The 20,893-nt window shown below is 43.2% G+C and overlaps 1 protein-coding gene and 1 long non-coding RNA gene across 2 annotated transcripts in view; one reads left to right on the top strand and one right to left on the bottom strand.

Moving 5' to 3' along the window:
* The window catches only part of LOC138759142 (uncharacterized), a 74,269-nt gene that overhangs the window by 383 nt on the left and 52,993 nt on the right, over window positions 1-20,893 (bottom strand). Inside the window, exon 6 of the long non-coding RNA XR_011354641.1 lies at window positions 2,788-2,867. This is a non-coding gene — a long non-coding RNA (uncharacterized lncRNA). The remainder of the gene's footprint in view (window positions 1-2,787; window positions 2,868-20,893) is intronic.
* lrrc2 (leucine rich repeat containing 2) overlaps window positions 1-20,893 on the top strand; it is an 89,756-nt gene that overhangs the window by 55,471 nt on the left and 13,392 nt on the right. Inside the window, exons 5-6 of the mRNA XM_069929114.1 lie at window positions 2,627-2,763; window positions 18,203-18,348. Of these exons, the coding sequence (XP_069785215.1) occupies window positions 2,627-2,763; window positions 18,203-18,348 (283 nt within the window). The remainder of the gene's footprint in view (window positions 1-2,626; window positions 2,764-18,202; window positions 18,349-20,893) is intronic.

Below are 20,893 nucleotides of genomic sequence, written 5' to 3'. Positions count from 1 at the left end.
TCTTCAGCCAGCGTCAGGGACAAGGTTCCCACTGAAGTGACAATTGTTGAATGTGTGTTTGAGATGGTTGACATATTGAAGTAGTAGTTGAATATGAAATATGTTTTCCAGTGTATTCCTGACCTTAATTGCATTGAAATTCTTCTTTCTTCTTTGGCTTGGCTTCGCGGACAAAGATTTGTGGAGGGGTAATGTCCACGTCTGCTGCAGGCTCGTTTGTGGCTGACAAGTCCGATGCGGGACAGGCAGACACGGTTGCAGCGGTTGCAAGGGAAAATTGGTTGGTTGGGGTTGGGTGTTGGGTTTTTCCTCCTTTGTCATTTGTCAGTGAGGTGGGCTCTGCGGTCTTCTTCAAAGGAGGTTGCTGCCCGCCGAACTGTGAGGCGCCAAGATGCACGGTTTGTGGCGATATCAGCCCACTGGCGGTGATCAATGTGGCAGGCACCAAGAGATTTCTTTAGGCAGTCCTTGTACCTCTTCTTTGGTGCATCTCTGTCATGGTGGCCAGTGGAGAGCTCGCCATATAACACGATCTTGGAAAGGCGATGGTCCTCCCTTCTGGAGATGTGACCTACCCAGCGCAGTTGGATCTTCAGCACCGTGGATTTGATGCTGTCGGCCTCTGCCATCTCGAATACTTCGATGTTGGTGATGAAGTCGCTCCAATGAATGTTGAGGATGGAGCGGAAACAACGCTGGTGGAAGCATTCTAGGAGCCTTAGGTGATGCCGGTAGAGGACCCATGATTCGGAGCCAAACAGGAATGTGGGTATGACAACGGCTCTGTATACGCTAATCTTTGTGAGGTTTTTCAGTTGGTTGTTTTTCCAGACTCTTTTGTGTCGTCTTCCAAAGGCGCTATTTGCCTTGGCGAGTCTGTTGTCTACCTCGTTGTCGATCCTTGCATCCGATGAAATGTTGCAGCCGAGATAGGTAAACTGGTTGACCGTTTTGAGTTCAGTGTGCCCGATGGAGATGTGGAGGGGACTGGTAGTCATGGTGGAGGACCTCAGTTTTCTTCAGGCTGACTTCCAGGCCAAACATTTTGGCAGTTTCCACAAAACAGGACGTCAAACGCTGAAGAGCTGGCTCTGAATGGGCAACTAAAGCGGCATCGTCTGCAAAGAGTAGTTCACAGACAAGTTGCTTTTGTGTCTTGGTGTGAGCTTGCAGGCGCCTCAGATTGAAGAGACTGCCATCCGAGCGGTAGCGGATGTAAACAGCGTCTTCATTGTTGAGGTCTTTCATGGCATTGAAATACATTTGCAGTAAATGATTTCATTGAAACTTCTTTCGAATATATAACTTTTTTTCTGCTAATGGTGAAAAATTGAAAAATTAAAGTGGGACCTAGGGCAAAAAAGCGTTGAGAACCACTGCCCTAGACTCACCACAAATGGTGACTTACTGAGTTGAATGGTTTGCTAAACTTTGTGAACGATATATTATCTTAGCTTTAGAGCTGATTCCTCACTGACCATTTTAAATGGGAATTTTTTTGTTTGTTTTTATTTATTTCAATGTATATTTATGTTTTTCATTAACAAATTAATAGCATTTTCATGTGTTTTTAAACTTTGCTTTGCTACTTTTTAAAGAATTTTAATTTTTTTAAAATCTGTTTTTAATTTTTTGCCAGTTTTCTGGATCTCATTGACATTGTATCTGCTACAATGTCACTGTTTGTTGCCTCATAGAGGATCATAAGGGTTGACACCAGCAATGCTTGGGCATCGTGTGTCAGCAAAAACAATGTTTAGTTTAGATATGGAGCAGGTGCAGGCTGTGACCACGAGAAATCAGTGCTGACCAAGCTCTGTTATCTTGATTACATTGTTCTCTATGGGATCTTGCATTGGATTAGGAAGTGGGGAGGTGTAAGGGCAGATGGGCAGGAATTGAACAGGCATCCCAATCTCATTGCCATTCATGATACGTACCAGGAGAATGTCTTGAAGCTTTCAAACAAGATGTGCTTGGGGGTTAACCCTTGAGCGTTAAATCGCTTTATAACTTTTTGCTCAAATCTAACATTTGAAAGGTAGCCATTTGAACTACCAACAGAAAGATTAAAAGACCTTCATTTATTTTGTACTTTTTTATGGTTCTGGATGTCCCAAAAGCACCCAATGAAATGTTTTCTTGCAACACAAGTGCCAAGCAATTTTCACACAGGAAGTTCCCAGATAATTTAACATGGTTTTTCATGATATTTTTGGGGATAAATTTCAACAGAACTTCTGATTCTCCACTCATCTTCATGCCTTGAAGTCTTTTGTATTCTCCTGAGAAAACGGCTGGGTGCCTCTGACAGGTACCACCTCATTTGTGTGGCACTCCCCAGCTCTGCAATGACATGTACTCCAATCTTTGCAGAGTCTGGGCAATGATATTCTAATTCAGGGGATAATGCTGGCAATCTATTTTGGAGCTGACACTAAAGGGACATCTATTGGATGCCTAAGGATCCATACGCTGGTAAGAATGTTGGATTGAAGGGAAGAAATTTAAAAAAGAGAGAAAAAAAAACATCAAGGAAATTATTTTATCTGATGCTTCAGAATAAAGCAGGCTTTACAGTAAAAACCTAAGGTGCTGAGAAACAAAATGTCTTGTGTTTTGACAGGCAAGATGACCAAACTTAAAGAGCTGGATATTAGTTTTAATAAGCTCACCTCCATTCCACCAGAGCTTGGGAACTGTGAGAACCTGGAGAAACTGAATTTATCGAGTAACCTGGAACTGGCAGAGCTCCCATTTGAGGTAATACTATGACATTATACTTACACATTAAAGATCCATGGGCAATAGATAATTTTCATCATATCACTGCTGCAGTTGAATTCAAATATGCTCGCTGTATGTACCTATAGAAGTATTTATTTGTTCAGTTAGTTGCTCAGCAAGGTAATATAAAATGTAACATTTGTGGCACTATTTAACTGATTATTTTAATTTTAATTTATTTAAAACATGGTAGACAACAGTCTCACCCAAGTACCCCCAATAAACCTACCAATCCCATTTTGGAGAGTGGGAGTGTGGTGGAACACTGTATTACAGTCATTGATCTGGTTGGCCCACCCTTGACACTGTAACTCCTCCCCCTCAGGATCCCTAATAAAGCTGGTACTGTCCAATCCCCAGTACTGCCTTGGAATTGGGTCAACAGCCTGTAAGATATGCCTGTACGTTTATAGCGATTAAAGCTTCTGGTCTGTCGGGTCTAATTGATAGCGCCACAATTTAAACGCTATAATTTCATGCCATGGACAAGGCTATTCAAGCAGAGAAGCTGGATACTGACCCTAAGGATCCAGAGGCCACTGTATAATTCGACCAGTGGCTGCCCTGCCTGAACACCTTTATGAGCTGACACGATATTCAGGAAGAAGTCAACAAGATAGACCCGCTGTTTCCACTGGTCGGCTACTGCATTTTCAAGATGATCAGGGACTGTGACACTTACTCAGTCACTATGGGGCTACTGCAAAACTAGTACTACCCCCAGAAGAACATAATCTATGCCAGATACCCACTGAGCAGCCGTCAACAAGCACCTGGTGAGTCCGTTGATGAATACATCAGGCCTTGCTGTCTACCAGGAGGAGCTGATCATGGATGCATGTGTGGCCGGCTTCAGGTTCCTGGAGAAGGGCGATTGGACCCTACAGGATGTGATTGATCTTGCAAAATCACTAGAGACAGCTCAACAGAATGTGGAGGCTTACTCCTCCGGCAATTCAGCTGCCATGTGGGGAACATGGGCACTGATATCTTGGGACACAGGATCCCAAACAACATCCGCTATAGTTGAGCATTCAAAGTGCTTTTACTGAAGCCAGATGATGACCGCATGCGAACCATGGGGGAAGCCATTTTCAGGATGGACATCTTGGAGGTCGCCAATGCACACATATAGCAGCAGCGAGTCGGACAATGAGATGATAATGGCGTCTGTCGTTCTGGACCAGAGCAGCCCACATCAATTAGCAAGGTCCACCATGGACATCGAGGTAAAGGGCTGCATTACAAACTACCTGTTTGACATGGGAAGCACCAAAAGCTTTATACACCCTGGCACTGTACAGCACTGCTTCTTCACAGTGACCCCAGTCCAGTATAAAATCTCATTGTCCTCCAAGTCCCACTCAACCAAAGTCTGAGGTAACTGCACAGTAACATTAACTGTGGGTGGCACCAAGAACAAGAAATTTAAATTTGTTGTTATGCCACAACTCTGTGAATGAGTCATACTGGAGCTGGACTTCCAGTGTCAACTTAAAAGTGTTCTGATGGAATATGACACCCCCCCCACCCCCCAACCCTCCCTCACGGTCCGTAATAACCAACTTTTAATAAACCACCCACCTGTCTCCCTGAACACAGCCAATCAGTGACTCGAACACCACCTACTACTCAGAACCTGTGATCTGTCCACCCTCCAGGTCCCACCGCCTCTACTGTTCGAAAACCTCACTCCTGACTGTAAGCCTATGGCAACTAAAAGCAATACAGCCCTGGGGACAGAGTCTTTATCAAGGCTGAGGTTAAACAACTCCTAGCCGAGGGCATCATAGAGCCCAGCACCAGCCCTTGGAGAGCACAGGTAGTGGTGGTAAAGAGCAGAAAGAAGCACAGGATGGTCATAGATTACAGTCAGACCATCAACCGGTTCACCCTTTTGGACGCCTACCCCAGTCCCCAACATGGTAAACGGGATTGCCCAGTACCAGATCTTCTCCACTATCAACCTCAAGTCAGCCTATCACCAGCTCCTGATCCACCCAGAGGACAGCCCATACATAGCTTTCAAGGTGGACAGCCACCTCTACCAATTCCCTCAGGTCCCCTTTGGAGTCATGAATGGGATTTTGGTCTTCCAGAGGGACATGGACCGAATGGTGGATGACCACCAACTGAAAGCCATGTTTCCCTACCTGGACAATGTGACCATCTGTGGCCAACACAGAAGCAGAGCGCCTCCAAGCCTTTCACAACAGCCTCTGCTACCCCAGGGTCACCAGGTTCTATCACTTTGTGAGAGCCCACAACCTTCCATATTCAGTTGAGGACATCAGGGAGCTGACCTGCAACTGCCCAGTCTGTGCTGAGTGCAAGCCGCACATCTATTGGCTGGCGAAAACTCACCTGATCAAGCCCACCCGCCCTTTTGAACATCCAAGTATGGACTTTAAGGGCCCCTTCCCTCCATGAACTGGAACATGTATTTTCTCAACATTGTTAACAAATACTCATGATTTCCATTTGCCATCCCCTGCCCAGATATGACCATGACCATAGTTTTTAAGTCCCTACGTAATCTCTTCATGCTCTTCGGATACCCTAGTTACAGCCACAATGTCCAGGGGTCCACGTTCATGAACGAGGAGTTGCGCCAATACCTGCTGGCTAAAGGCATAGCCACGAGCAGGACCACCAGCTATAACCCCCAAGGGAGTGGCCAGGTGGAAAGGTAGAATGGCACCATTTGCAGGACAGTCCTCCTGGCCCTCAAATCGAAAGGGTTGCCTGTCTCCTAGTGCCAAGAGGTCCTACCAGAGGCACTCCACGCCACCAGGTCCCTCCTCTGCAACAAATGCTACTCTGCATGAAAAATTATTCTCCTTCCCCAGGAGGTCGGTGTCGGGGGCCATGCTATGTCTGGCTGATGACCCTAGGGCCTGTGCTACTCCAGAGACACATCAGAATCCATAAAGCAGACCCACTGGTCGAGAAGATCCACCTCCACAATGCAAACCCCCAGTATGCCTGTGTGCATTGTCTCTGTCTGGGACCAAGTACATGCAGGAGCCCCGCAACAGAGGCACTCACTGGACCGACTATGGCTCATTGACCAGCATCCCCCCCTTCCCCACAACTACCAGTGACATGATTGGGTATCTGACCCCACCATTGGCACCAGTTGCACCACCCCAACCCCAACCCACACATCACACCCCCAATCCAGCACCAATTGATTCTGTTCAGCTATCCAAATTGCAGCCCGTCACACAGAGCACTGCCCAGAAGTCAACAACTACATCACAGCCAGCACTGTGATGGTCAGTTCGATGGAAAAAAACCAACGGACAGGCTGAACCTGTACACGGACTCTGAATGGACTCTGACCCTTCACTCCGCCAGACTTTGTTTCAAAAGAAAGGGTGAATGTGATGAAACATTGTAATACTTGCATTGTACTAGATGACCTGCCCCTGATACTGTAACTCCTCCCTCTTCAGGATTCCAAATAATAGTGTTACTGCCCAATCTCTTCCCTTACACTGCCTTGGAATCGGGCCAACAGCATGTAAGATATCCCTTTAAGTTTATAGCGATTAAAGCTTATTAATTTTCACAAGTTAAAGGAGCAGAAGCAGGCCATTAGGCCCATTGAGTCTGTTCCGTGACTCTACACTAAGCTGAATTATGCTCACACCTAGTTCCATTTTCCAGTCTTTTCCCCATATCCCTTGATACCCTGACTAATGAGATACCTACCCATTTCCTGTCAAATACTCCCAGTGATCTGGCCTCCACTGCTTCGTGCAGCAGTGAGTTCCACAGATCCACGACCCTCTGACAAAAGAAGTTCTTCCTCCTCTCTATTTTAATTGGATTACTTCTAATTTTATGACTATGACCCTTTGTCCTTGATTCACCTATCAAGGGAAACATCTTATTCACATTCACTCTGTCAAAACCTTTCAATATTCAAAATGTCTCTATGAGATCCTCCCCTCATTCTCCTTTACTCCAACGAATACAACCCAAGAGCTGTCAAGCACTCCCCAGACGCCAGGCCCTACATTCAAGGAATCATCCTAGTAAATCTCCTCTGCCCCCTGTCCAACAACATCACATCTTTTCTAAGATAGGGGGCCCAAAACTGTACACCGTACTTCAAATTGGGTCTCATCAGTGCCCCATAGCGTCTCATTAACACTTCTCTACTCTTATACATTATACTTCTTGAAATGAATGCTAGCATAACATTTGCCTTCTTCACTACCAATCCCACCTGGGCATTAACTTTTAGATTACTCTGCACAGGGCACCCAGGTCTCTTTGCACCTCCAAGGATTGAATTTTCTTCCCATCCAAATAGTACTTCTGGTCTGTCGGGTCTAATTGGGAGTGCCAAAGGGAGGAAACCAGAACACCCAGAGAAAACCTACGCAGGGGAGAACATATAAAGTTCCTTATAGACAGGATTTGAACCCAGGTCAGTGGAGCTATTATAGCGTTGTGCTATTGCCACACTAACCTTACTGCCCATATCTACCATGACTTCCAATGCATAATAAAACAAGAACATGAATATTTAATTAACCATTGATATTTTCATTCACGGATAATTCTCTAAAATTCTGTGTGAAAGTCCAATGCCTTTCTGATTGAAAGAGTCTCTACACTATACCAATGCTAATTGTGGTTTTAAATTTATAATTTTATGTTGATGGTCCTTTGGCATTACCAATTGGCAATTATTGCATGCAGGGTACAGTTTGGCACAATTTCCAAAATCAACATCACATTTAAATTTTTTGTCATTTAGAAGAATGTTCTTATTGTGGCCCTGTTTGTGAATCTGATCATCTATTGCACAATATAATGAGTAAAAAAGCAGTCAGAAACCAAACCAGTGGGTCCATGAGTATACAAAGAAAACACTGTTTGAGAGCAGGAGGAAGACACATCCTGGGTTGCAAGGCGAAAGGTGAGGCAAAAGATATACGATAATGTTCAAATGGAACACGAAAGATATCCAGTACATAGCAGTATGAAGGGGGTGAGGGAAGGGGACAGAAGCTGGTAGATGATAGGTTGAACCAGATTGGGTGGGAAAGGACGATAGACAGATGTGATCAGGTAGAGGAAGGCAAAAGAGGATGAACAAAGGTAAAGGAAACCAGGTGGTGGGTATGTGTGTGTGCATTCATGTGTTTAGTGCATCTGTATGTGTGCACACATATACGAGTGAAGAGAGCACGAAGAAGGCCCTAGACTAGAAAAATGAAAGATTCAATGTTCACACCTTGGTAAACTACCCAAGCAGAATATAAGAATATGTTTGGCCTCTCTTTAGCAATAGAGAAGGCTGAGGGCAGACAGGTCAGTGGGGAAACTAAAAAAAGTTAAAATTACTTGCAAACAGCAGCTCAAAATGGCCACAAAAGGCAGAATTTAGGTGCTCCACAAAATATTTATTATCTTTGGTTTCACCAAAGTAGAAGGCCAGATTGCGAGCATTAGATGCAGCAGACCAGATCAAGCTGAGTTTGAGGGCAGGGTGGAAGTTGGTGATGAAATTGACAAGTTCTGAACCAGTGCAGGAGGCTGCATCAATATAATAATTGATGTTGCAGGGGATATGGTAGGGCAAGCGCCAGAATGGGCTTGGAGTAAGGACTGTTCTCACTTACACAACAAAAAGGGAGGTGTAGCGAGGGCCCATGAGAGTGCCCATAGCTGCTCCTTTAATCTGTAGAAACTGGGAGGAACTGAAAGAGAAGTTGTTGAGGTTAAGTAGAAATTCTGCCAAGCAGGTAAGTATACTCCACAAGATAAACATGCAAGTGCTCAAAGAAGAAATCTAACCTGGCTCATTATAACAACATAAACTAAGTAAACGCCGGCACAGCTGGCTACATTTCCAAAAACACCAAAAACATCTGCTTCATGTCCGTCACTTCCTGGAGTCCTCAGGGAGAACGTTGTGTCGTTGCTACAAGAAAACTTGCAAGAATTGTGTGGCAAGCCAAAATGTAATGGAATTCAGCAGCCTCCACTCTGTTTCCACTCCTTTACAGGATAATGATGATTTATTCATCTCTTGAGTTTATTCTGTAGGTTGTCATGGTGACAGCACTGTTCTCTTTGACAAGGTGTGCCACTGGAGTTTGTACCAGAGAGTTGAGTATCCTCTATTTGACTAGCACTTCAGCTTTTGGTGTTACTCATTCCTATACAGCTATGGTGTGCCCACCCCGCCATGTTTAAAGTGCAGCAAAGGTGGGTGCATTAAATGATACACAGAGTACATTCGAACGTGAATAGGTTGCATTCCTGAAGGAAGTAATCTGCATTGAAAAGGACAGCCTTGGCTGTTGATCTTGGGATCTAGACTTTAAAAGCCATTTAGTTAAATTAAAACTGAGTGAGCACAGATCATGTAGAATCAGTGCCGATTGTGTCGAAGAATCTGCACCTGGCTGAAGGAATGGTGCATTTGATGTCCACCCAAGGCCACAATGTCATCACAATGTTCTCATCGATGCTCAGACAGAGCCCTTCACCCCATATTTCCATGTGAGTAAAAATAAGATAGGGCCATTATTCACACAGCTCATTGAAAATGAAAAAGAAATGTAGATACAGAAAACCTGAAATAAAAAGAGAAAATGCAAAGGATGCTCAGCAGCCAGACTGTTTGTGGAGAGGGAAACTGAGTTAACATTTCGGGTCAGTAACCAGCTTCCTATTGAATGTTGTTTCTCCTTTCACATATGCTGCCTGACTTGCTAAGGGTTTCCAGCACCTTCTGGTTTAATTTTTGGCTTTACAGTTCATGTTGGTACCATTACTTTGTTGTGACACCAGAAAATATGCAAGACCTCAATGTCCTGATAGTGAGGACTGTGATGTGTGTCTTTTAGAAGGTCAAAAGGGCAAGGGCAATATACAGTAAATGGTGGGTTTTGAAGGAATATTGATGAACAGAGGGACCTTGGGGTTCAAGACCATAGGTGATGAAGGTAGTGGCACAGGAGGCATATAGAATGTTTGCTTTTGTAAGTCAAGGCATGGAATATAAGACGAGACTTTATTTTGCAAGTTTACAAAATGCTGGTTGGAGTGCACTTGGTGCAGTTCTGGTTGCCACACTAAAGGAAGTTTGTGGATGTGTTAGCAATAATGTAGTGAAGATTCATCAAGATGTTGCTTGGATTGGATGACTTTAGAGATGGAGAGACATTGGATAGGCTGGGTTTGCAATCCCTTAATTGAAGAGAGTTGAGGGTGTATAAAATTACAAGAGGCATAGATAGAGGAAGTTGTCAGAATTTTTTTCCCCCATGATAGACATGTCAAAAACAAGAAGCATAGGTTTAATGTGAGAGGAGAAAGCTTTTTTTTCCAGGGATTTGAGGGAAAAGATTTTCATACAGAAAATCGCTGATATTTGGAACTCACTGCCAGAGGTGGTGGAATCAAATGCAAACATTACATTTATGAGACATTTAGACACATTTTAAAGGCAAGACATCAAAGAGCATAGGCAAGGCATTGAAGGATACAGACCTAATGCAGGTAAATGGAATTAATGTAGGTGTTGAATAGGTCAGCAACAGATGAAGTGAGCCAAGCAGCCTTTTTCTCTGCCATATGAGCATGAGTTTGATTCCCTTTGTCTGTCCACCTAGTAATTTCTAACTGTGACTAAGCTAGAAGAGAACGTTTGCTTTAGGTGTTTGGTTTTGGGGCTGCCCTGCATGGCTGATTGTATGTAACTAGGCTGGTTACATTGGTCTGGAAAGGTTGCAGTCCTTTTGGAGGACTTTGTTGGAACAGTAATGGTGGTGTTTTTCCAATGCCTTGAGATGTTGTGGAAGAATATGCTTAATAAAGGGTTAATGCATTAGGTAAGGCTTTCATCTACTGTAAACGTGAGAATATAATTGCTTTTTAACATCTGTGCTGAAGTGAGATAGTATTATCCGCAAGAATGTCAATATGTCTCAAGATAAGGAACAATCTGATCTTCTCGGACAATTCTAGACATTGCAAGGTAACATGTAATGGTAAACTCAGAATGCAACTTGTGTGTAATTTGTGAGGGTCTCATGCAAGACCCCTGGCCAACTTCTGTATAAATGTATGGCGAACACTCCGGTACTTTGAGTGTTAGGCTCAGAGTAGAGTCACTGAACTCTTTCTTGAATCCTCTTCACTCCCGCTAGTTTAACAAGGGGTTAATAAAGAAACTGCTGTATTATCACTTGGTACTGTGGTCTCTTTTGCTCTCTGTATTTTTACAGTGCGAGCTGACTTTAACAATGTTTGCTGCGGATAGTTGACAAAGTATCTCAGAAGGCAAGCATCACTGCTGCCTGGTGGACAACAAATTTTGTGGTATGCTCAGTTCTTCAAACATCCTTTACCTCAATAAAACAAAGGCAGTGCTGATTTATTGGAGAAGGTGGGGAATTTTAGAATCAATATCAATGACCATTTATTAGGCACATGAACATGCAAGGGATAGAGAAATATTGATCATGCACAAGCAACAGTCTTAATTTAATTTGGATATTGTGTTCAGCATAGACACATGGGATGAAGGGCCTGTTTCTGTACTGTACTGCTCTATATTCTAATGTCAGCCTTCACTGAAAGATGATTCCTGAAATATGAGAAGTGATCCACATTTAAAAGGATCTCACCATGAACTTTTATTGTCAGAGGGCAATGATTTACTGCAGGGACTTTTTGGTAGAGGAGATTTGCTTGTCCTGTGGATGTTTAAGTAATGTTCATCTCATAGTATTCTTCATCAATGTAATTGAAGCCAAGATCCAGCTGACTTTTCTGCTATCAGTTTGCTAATCCTTTTGGATAAAATGTCAAATGAAGAAAACCTGTTAGTGGCAGTAAGATATTAACAGAGAGCTAGGTGCAGCATAACAGTATAGATCTTGAGATTTTACTTGTAGATGGAAAAGAAATAAAGACAAAATATAATCCAGAAATGGTTAAAGGATACTTTCCTTAACATTAGAATTCCTTGAAATGAATTAAATGACTTTCAATAATTACATGAAACACAAAGGTCTGCTGGTGCTCAGGCCTAAAACATTGGATATATACAATATCTTTATCTCTTATGAACACAGCGAGACCTGCATTTTTGTCTTTTTACTTCAATAATTATGTAGCATTTTGTTAGGAAGTACTTATGGATAAATGCCTTGCATGAATGAAATTCCATGAATGAAACACCTTGAGCTGGAAATGATTGCAGCTCTAGAGAAGGATCACAATGTGCCGTTGAAAACTGAATCAGAAGGAGGGCAATATTGTGCACACTTTTAGATGTGTTGGCACCCCCTCAGAAATTTTTTGTCACCAATTTTGGTTCCCCTTGCTTTGCTTTACATTAGGACGTTATCATTTGTTGCTCACTACTGCATTTGTGCAATTCCCCAAACCGCATGCTCTAGGAGAAAAGATTTTATTCTTTCAGTCCACAGGAACAGGCAAAGCAAACATGTACAGTTTGAAGGATTTCCAATGTGCAGGCCTTCAAAGACTGCAATCATATCCTCCTGTAGGCCTGTAGCATCTCCAGAGATCCCTTGTACAATCATGTCACCTTTTTTCACTAACTGGATCCCTTTGACCATTGGACCTGGATCTTCCCATATTACATAATTCATCTCTTTAAAAGTTTTCTGAAAAATGATAAATTTATTGTCATACACACAAGTATGATTTACACATGCACCAAAATTTAAATTTTATTTACAGCATGGTGGAAGCTGATCCCAGCCATTTAAACCCATACTGCCCAATTCTTTTCTTTGGCTTGGCTTCGCAGACGAAGATTTATGGAGGGGGTAAAAGTCCACGTCAGCTGCAGGCTCGTTTGTGGCTGACAAGTCCGATGCGGGACAGGCAGACACGGTTGCAGCGGCTGCAGGGGAAAATTGGTTGGTTGGGGTTGGGTGTTGGGTTTTTCCTCCTTTGCCTTTTGTCAGTGAGGTGGGCTCTGCGGTCTTCTTCAAAGGAGGTTGCTGCCCGCCAAACTGTGAGGCGCCAAGATGCACGGTTTGAGGCGATATCAGCCCACTGGCGGTGGTCAATGTGGCAGGCACCAAGAGATTTCTTTAGGCAGTCCTTGTACCTTTTCTTTGGTGCACCTCTGTCACGGTGGCCAGTGGAGAGCTCGCCATATAACACGATCTTGGGAAGGCGATGGTCCTCCATTCTGGAGACGTGACCCACCCAGCGCAGCTGGATCTTCAGCAGCGTGGACTCGATGCTGTCGACCTCTGCCATCTCGAGTACTTCGACGTTAGGGATGAAAGCGCTCCAATGGATGTTGAGGATGGAGCGGAGACAACGCTGGTGGAAGCGTTCTAGGAGCCGTAGGTGATGCCGGTAGAGGACCCATGATTCGGAGCCGAACAGGAGTGTGGGTATGACAACGGCTCTGTATACGCTTATCTTTGTGAGGTTTTTCAGTTGGTTGTTTTTCCAGACTCTTTTGTGTCGTCTTCCAAAGGCGCTATTTGCCTTGGCGAGTCTGTTGTCTATCTCATTGTCGATCCTTGCATCTGATGAAATGGTGCAGCCGAGATAGGTAAACTGGTTGACCGTTTTGAGTTTTGTGTGCCCGATGGAGATGTGGGGGGGCTGGTAGTCACGGTGGGGAGCTGGCTGATGGAGGACCTCAGTTTTCTTTAGGCTGACTTCCAGGCCAAACATTTTGGCAGTTTCCGCAAAGCAGGACGTCAAGCGCTGAAGAGCTGGCTCTGAGTGGGCAACTAAAGCGGCATCGTCTGCAAAGAGTAGTTCACGGACAAGTTTCTCTTGTGTCTTGGTGTGAGCTTGCAGGCGCCTCAGATTGAAGAGACTGCCATCCGTGCGGTACCGGATGTAAACAGCGTCTTCATTGTTGGGGTCTTTCATGGCTTGGTTCAGCATCATGCTGAAGAAGATTGAAAAGAGGGTTCTCGCACTGCCCAATTACACCTAAATTAACCTACAACATGTTGGAAGGTGGAAGGAAACTGGAGCACCCAGGGAAAATTCATGCAGACGTGGGGGCAACATAGAAACTACACCTTACAGATAATGCCAGATTTGAACCTAGGTCACTGGCACTGTAATAGCGTCATACTAATCACTACGTCAGCCATGCTGCCCTTTTCTTGCTTGCTTGGGCAATTGGGCACTTTGTAATAAAAAGAACTCTAATATCACACATTAAAGTACTGTGTGAAAAGAGATAATAAATATAAAAGATAGATAATAAATACTCATAGTTAATTATTAAAATTTTTTAAATTTTGACATACAGCATGGTACAGGCCATTTCAGCCTACGAGTCCGTGCCACCCAGTTTACACCCAATTAACCTATATCCCGATACATTTTAAATGGTGAGAGGAAGTCAGAGCCCCTGAAGTAAACCCATGCAGACATGGGGGGAACTTACAAACTCCTTACAGACAGTCTGGGATTCGAATCCAGTTCTCGATTGTTGGTGTTGTAAAGGCGATGCGCTAATCGCTATGCTAATCATGGGACCCCGTGGTGCACGCTGGTTGGAGTGCATTTGGTGGGGTTCTGGTTGCCACACAAAAGGAAGTTTGTGGATGTGTGCAAGCAAAAAAAGTGGTGTTTCAATTGCAGAGACAGGCAAAGGTAGCACCTGCTGGGATTACTAGCTAACTGCGGCCAGAATTCCCAATACATCAATAGCGAATGTTTACTAAACCAAACAGAGTCACTTTTAATTTAATACTGAGTTATAGTTCTTTCTCTTTCAGTCACATTCACAGAATTTGGATAACCTGCATTAAGTGCCAGAAAGGATTGAATAAAATCCAGATCCTAATGTATTGTTGACTAGATACTGCTATTATGTAAAATGAATGGAAAATTACTGAATTCCATCTGATTTCTATTCAAGTTCAGTTGGATATTTGCTTGCAAATTGGCTGAAATCAATCACAGAATCTAATTCCTTAAGTCTTGAAGAAAAGGGTGGCATGGTTGGTATAGCAGTAAGCGCAATGCCTTTACAGCGCCAGTAATCGAGATCAGGGTTCGAATCCCATGCTTTCTGTTAGCAGTTTGTACATCCTCCCTGTGTCTGCATGGGTTTTCACCGGGGGTTCTGGTTTCCTCCCACCATTCAAAATGTACAGGTTAATTGGGCGGCACAGACTCGTGGGCCAAAATGGCCTGTTACCATGCTGTATGTCTAAATTTAAAATATAAAATTTAAAATATAAAAATTCAAAATGTTATTTGGAGTTTGATTGTTTTCACGTAGATTAAAGGGATCAGGTTAAGTCAGATTCAATGCAACTCTCAGATCATATCCTATAATACACACATCCATAAAAGAAGAAAAGGAATAATAAATTATTTTAAGTAAAAACACACCCATAATTTAAATACCAGAATTTAAAAAGGAAGCAGGTTACTAATATTTATTCAACTGAAATTTCAACTCTTGATAAAACATCAGTTTTGTTTACCTTATATCTGGTTATGCCAGTGGTTCTCAACCTTTTTATTTCCACTCACATGCCACTTTAAGTATTCCCTGTGGCAGAGGTACTCTGTGATTAGTAAGGGATTACTTAAGGTGGTATATGGGTGGAAAGAAAAGGTTTGAAAATTACTGTTTTAATCGTACCTAATTGACTTGTTATGTGCACAGTTTTACAACTCCAAAGGAAATGGGCCAATGACAAGTTTTCTCAAGCAAAATATTTCAGTAACAATTGGGTCTAGAGCAGTGATTCTCAACCTTCCCTTCCCACTCACATACCACCTCAAGCAATCCCTTACTAATCACAGAGCATTTATGACATTGGGAATACTTAAAGTGGTATGTGAGTGGAAAGAAAAAGGTTGAGAACCACTGGATTATGCCAAATACAGCATTTAACCACAAAGAGATATTAATAGAAAATTAATATCTTTGTAAAGAAGCATGGGAGCAAAGAACAAAGTAGAAAGTACCAAAACATTGACTCAATTTCTCAGCATTCAAATGTTGGATGTACAGACTTTATTAGAGTTTGCTATGTTTAGAGTTAAGTCATTGCACAGAATTGGCATCTATAAAAATAAACTGTCAGTTAGATGCCAAGATTCAACTTTCAAACACTGTCCACTCGAGTTATGCAAGTTGCTTTTTCATATTCTGGTGCGTCCTGTTTATTCTCTTTAAGTCAAGAGTTAAAAAGGCAATAGAGTTACAATATATACTCTACCAAAAACACATTGCACCCAAGTGTTCTGGAGTTTGGCAATAAATTAGAAGAGAACATCTTCCTAGCCACAAAATGTTCTGTTTGTTAAACCAGAGTTTGCAGATAAATCAAGGTAAAATGAGTGAAATCAGAGAAGAATTTACTAGAGTTTTTTTTTTAAACCACACCTCTCAATCCTACAAAATCCAGGGAACCCAACTACCAGCAGGCTCCCTTCCAATTTACGCACCATCCTGCACTGGAAATAGACTGGTGTTCCTTCATCATCACTGAGTAGAAATATTGGAACACCATCCACAACAATGTTGTACAAGTACCTACAATAAAAGGATTGTAGTAGTTCAATAACCCTCATCCCCACTTTATTAAGAATGATTGGAGATGGGAAATAAATGCTGGCCTTGTCATTGATATCTAGACCCCCAAACAATGAATAGATAAGAAGATAAGATTGTTAGGAATAGGAGATGGCCATGGACATCTCCAGTCTAATATGTCATTCATTTAGTTCATAACTGATTCATTTTCCTGAATGCATCACAGTGCTTGATCAAAACTAGAGAAGATACCAATTCATAGCTTGTGGAGACGATGGTCACATGAGAATAAGCATCTCAACTGCAGCCACCACTGCTTTGTTGAAGCAATTGAATACTCAGCAGAAACAGTTGAGACTTGTGACAGTTTACAGAGAAGATGAAAAAGGAATACGGTTAAACATGCAAATTACTTTTAGAGAGAAATAGGAGTTGAATTAAAAATAAAAGAGGGTTCCGATCAATACAGGGAAGTTAGTCAGTCCACAGTAGTTCCTGCTTCTAGCTTTTCTGTTGCCCTCAGATTGGTATCAGACCTCCCTTCATGTTTCATTATTGTATTTACATCTCTGACACCAAACCTCCATTGACATGTAGATGGTAAGTCATAAGTTTTTTCTAATAAAAAAGAGAAACCTTAATTGATATAAAAGTGTCTATTCATTCTTTCTTTTCTTCTTTGGCTTGGCTTCGCGGACGAAGATTTATGGAGGGGGTAAAAAAGTCCACGTCAGCTGCAGGCTCGTTTGTGGCTGACCAGTCCGATGCGGGACAGGCAGACACGATTGCAGCGGTTGCAAGGGAAAATTGGTTGGTTGGGGTTGGGTGTTGGGTTTTTCCTCCTTTGCCTTTTGTCAGTGAGGTGGGCTCTGCGGTCTTCTTCAAAGGAGGCTGCTGCCCGCCAAACTGTGAGGCGCCAAGATGCACGGTTTGAGGCGTTATCAGCCCACTGGCGGTGTTAATGTGGCAGGCACCAAGAGATTTCTTTAGGCAGTCCTTGTACCTTTTCTTTGGTGCACCTCTGTCACGGTGGCCAGTGGAGAGCTCGCCATATAATACGATCTTGGGAAGGCGATGGTCCTCCATTCTGGAGACGTGACCCATCCAGCGCAGCTGGATCTTCAGCAGCGTGGACTCGATGCTGTCGACCTCTGCCATCTCGAGTACCTCGACGTTAGGGGTGTGAGCGCTCCAATGGATGTTGAGGATGGAGCGGAGACAACGCTGATGGAAGCGTTCTAGGAGCCGTAGGTGGTGCCGGTAGAGGACCCATGATTCGGAGCCGAACAGGAGTGTGGGTATGACAACGGCTCTGTATACGCTTATCTTTGTGAGGTTTTTCAGTTGGTTGTTTTTCCAGACTCTTTTGTGTAGTCTTCCAAAGGCGCTATTTGCCTTGGCGAGTCTGTTGTCTATCTCATTGTCGATCCTTGCATCTGATGAAATGGTGCAGCCGAGATAGGTAAACTGGTTGACCGTTTTGAGTTTTGTGTGCCCGATGGAGATGTGGGGGGGCTGGTAGTCATGGTGGGGAGCTGGCTGATGGAGGACCTCAGTTTTCTTCAGGCTGACTTCCAGGCCAAACATTTTGGCAGTTTCCGCAAAGCAGGTCGTCAAGCGCTGAAGAGCTGGCTCTGAATGGGCAACTAAAGCGGCATCATCTGCAAAGAGTAGTTCACGGACAAGTTTCTCTTGTGTCTTGGTGTGAGCTTGCAGGCGCCTCAGATTGAAGAGACTGCCATCCGTGCGGTACCGGATGTAAACAGCGTCTTCATTGTTGGGGTCTTTCATGGCTATTCATTAAGTAACAAGATATTAGCGTGATGTTGTTCAACCAACATAACTTGAATTTTGTTTATGTTTCAGCTCCGTGACCTACAGAAACTCAGTCACTTAGATCTGTCCTCAAACCAGTTTCTGACCATGCCCATTTGTGTGCTTCGGATGTCAAACCTCAAGAGCCTAGACCTTAGCAGCAATAAGCTGAAGGAACTTCCTCAGGATCTAGACAGGTAATTTAGAAAATAGAACATTACAGCATTGTACAGACCCTTTGTTTATGATTTTGTGCTGACCTATACAACCTTAATTAATAAACAAAACCTTCTCTACCTCTAACCCATAACCCTGTATTTTTTCCTTGCATCCATATGTCTGTCTAAGAGTCTTTTAAATGTCTCTTTTGTATCAGCCTCCACCACCTGGCAATACATTCTAGGTGTTCACTGCACTCTGTGTGGAAAAAACTTACCCTTGGCATCTCCCCTAAATTTTCCTCCCCTTACATTGATGTTGTCTGATGTTTGCTACTCTCGCCATGGGAAAAAAAAATCACTGGCTGTCCACCCTACTTATGCCTCTCATCATCTTGTTGATTTTTATTAAATCACCTCTCATTCTTCTTTGCTTGGAAGAGAAAAGTCCAAGTTCTATTAACCTTGCCTCATAAGACATGTTCTCCAGTCCAGGCAACATCATGATTAATCTCCTCTGCACCCTCCCCAAAGCTTCCACATTCTTCCTGTAATGAGGCAACCAGAACTGAACACAACATTCCAAGTGTGGACTAAACAGAATTTTATAGAGTTGCAGCATTACCTCTTAAACTCAATCCCCTGATTAAAGAAGGAAAGCATACCTTAAGCCTTTTTAACTGTCCTATCAACCTGTGCAGCAACCTTGAGAGGTCCATCCATTTGAACCCCAAGGTCCTTCAGTTCTTACACACACTTAAGAATCCTGCCATTAACCATGTACTCTTCCTTCAAGTTTGACCTTCCAATGAGCAGGATTGAACTCAATCTACCACTTTTCCACCCAACTCTACATCCTGTCTGTATACTGTTGTAACCTACAATAACCTTCTACACTATCCACAATACTTCCAAACTTTGTGTCATCTGTATACTTATGGACCCATCCCTCTACTTCTTCGTCCAGATCATTTATAAAAATCTCAAAAAGCAGGGGTCCCAGAACAGATCCCTTCAGAATCCTTAGTCACTGCCTTCCATCTAGCCCTCATCAGCCTGGAAAACAAGGACTCGTATGTTCGGATGCTATTTATTGACTTCAACTCAGCATTCAACACCTCAGTACCTGATAAGGAAGTTGGACCTGCTAGGTCTAAACACCTCCCTCTACAATTGGATTCTCGAATTCCTGTCATGGAGACCTCAGGCAGTCTGGATCAGTAGCAGCACCTCCAAGACCATCACATTGAGCAAAGGGGCTCCCCACGGCTGCATGCTTAGTCCACTGCTGTTCACTCTGCTGACCCATGACTTTGCAGTTAAACACAGCTCGAACCACATCATCAAGTTCGCTGATGACGTGTCCATGGTGGGCCTGATCAGTAAAAATGATGAGTCAGCATACAGAGATGAGGTAGAGTCACTATGGACTGGTGCAGAGCCTACAATTTGTATCTGAACATTAAAAAAAACAGAAGATATGGTTGTTGATTTCAGGAGGGCCCAGGGGGGATCACATTTCGCTGACCATTGACAGCTCCACCATTGAGGTCATCAAGAGTATCAAGTTCTTTGGAGTGCACTTGGTGGAAAATCTCACCTGGTCCCTTAACACCAGCTCCATAGCCAAGAAAGCCCAGCAGCTCGTCTACCTCCTGCACTAGCTGAGGAAGGTCCATCTCCCACCCTCCATACTCACTACATTTTACAGAGGATGTATTGAGAGCATCCTGTGCAACTGCATCACCGTGTGTTTTGGAAGTTGTACCACCTCAGACCACAAGATCCTGAAGAAGATAGTGAAGTCGGTGGAAAAGATCAGTGGGGGCTCTCTCCCTACCATGAAGGGTATCTACAACACTCAATGCAGGTAAAAGGCAATAAACATTGTGAAGGTCGCCACACACCCCTCATGTAAACTGTTCTCCCTTCTGCCATCTGGTAGGAAGTACTGCAGCACTTGGGCCCTTGTGTCCAGATTGGACAACAGTTTTTTCCCCCAATCCATCAGACTCCTGAACTTCCAGAACATTTTTGGATAGTATACCATGGACTTTTACCGTTAAGCTGTAATATTTTAATATGTTTAACGTATTCTAACTTATATTTATGTAAATAAGATCCGTGGTCCTGGAGAAACACTATCTTGTCTATATCGTGCGAGCATGGAATAAACGATAAATAAAAGTGACTTGACTTGACCTCCACACAGAATGCATTCCATATATTATTACCCTCTGCTTTCTGCGGACAAACCAATTCTGAATCCACTCAGCCAAGGTCCCATGGATCCCATACCTCATGACTTTCTACCATGGGAGACACTGTCAAATTCCTTACTAAAATCCACATGCACTCTACCTTCATCAGTTTTCTTTGTTCTTCGTCAAATAAATCAATTAGGCTCATGAGGCATGACTCACCCCTCAAAAAGCCATGCTGACTCTCCCTGAGAGGGCTCCTGATCAGTACCTTTCTACTTAAAATCTTAGAACGGCATAACATCTAAAGTGGCCAAAACTAGGGAACAATGAGAAAGTTCTTCAAAAGTAAAGCACTTCTGTATGCAATTGTTTTCAGCAGA

The sequence above is a fragment of the Narcine bancroftii genome, chromosome 1 (genome assembly GCF_036971445.1).
Source record: "Narcine bancroftii isolate sNarBan1 chromosome 1, sNarBan1.hap1, whole genome shotgun sequence".
Classification (NCBI taxonomy): domain Eukaryota; kingdom Metazoa; phylum Chordata; class Chondrichthyes; order Torpediniformes; family Narcinidae; genus Narcine; species Narcine bancroftii.
Note: the sequence above shows the minus strand (reverse complement) of the source record. Positions and strands in the feature narration are given on the sequence as shown.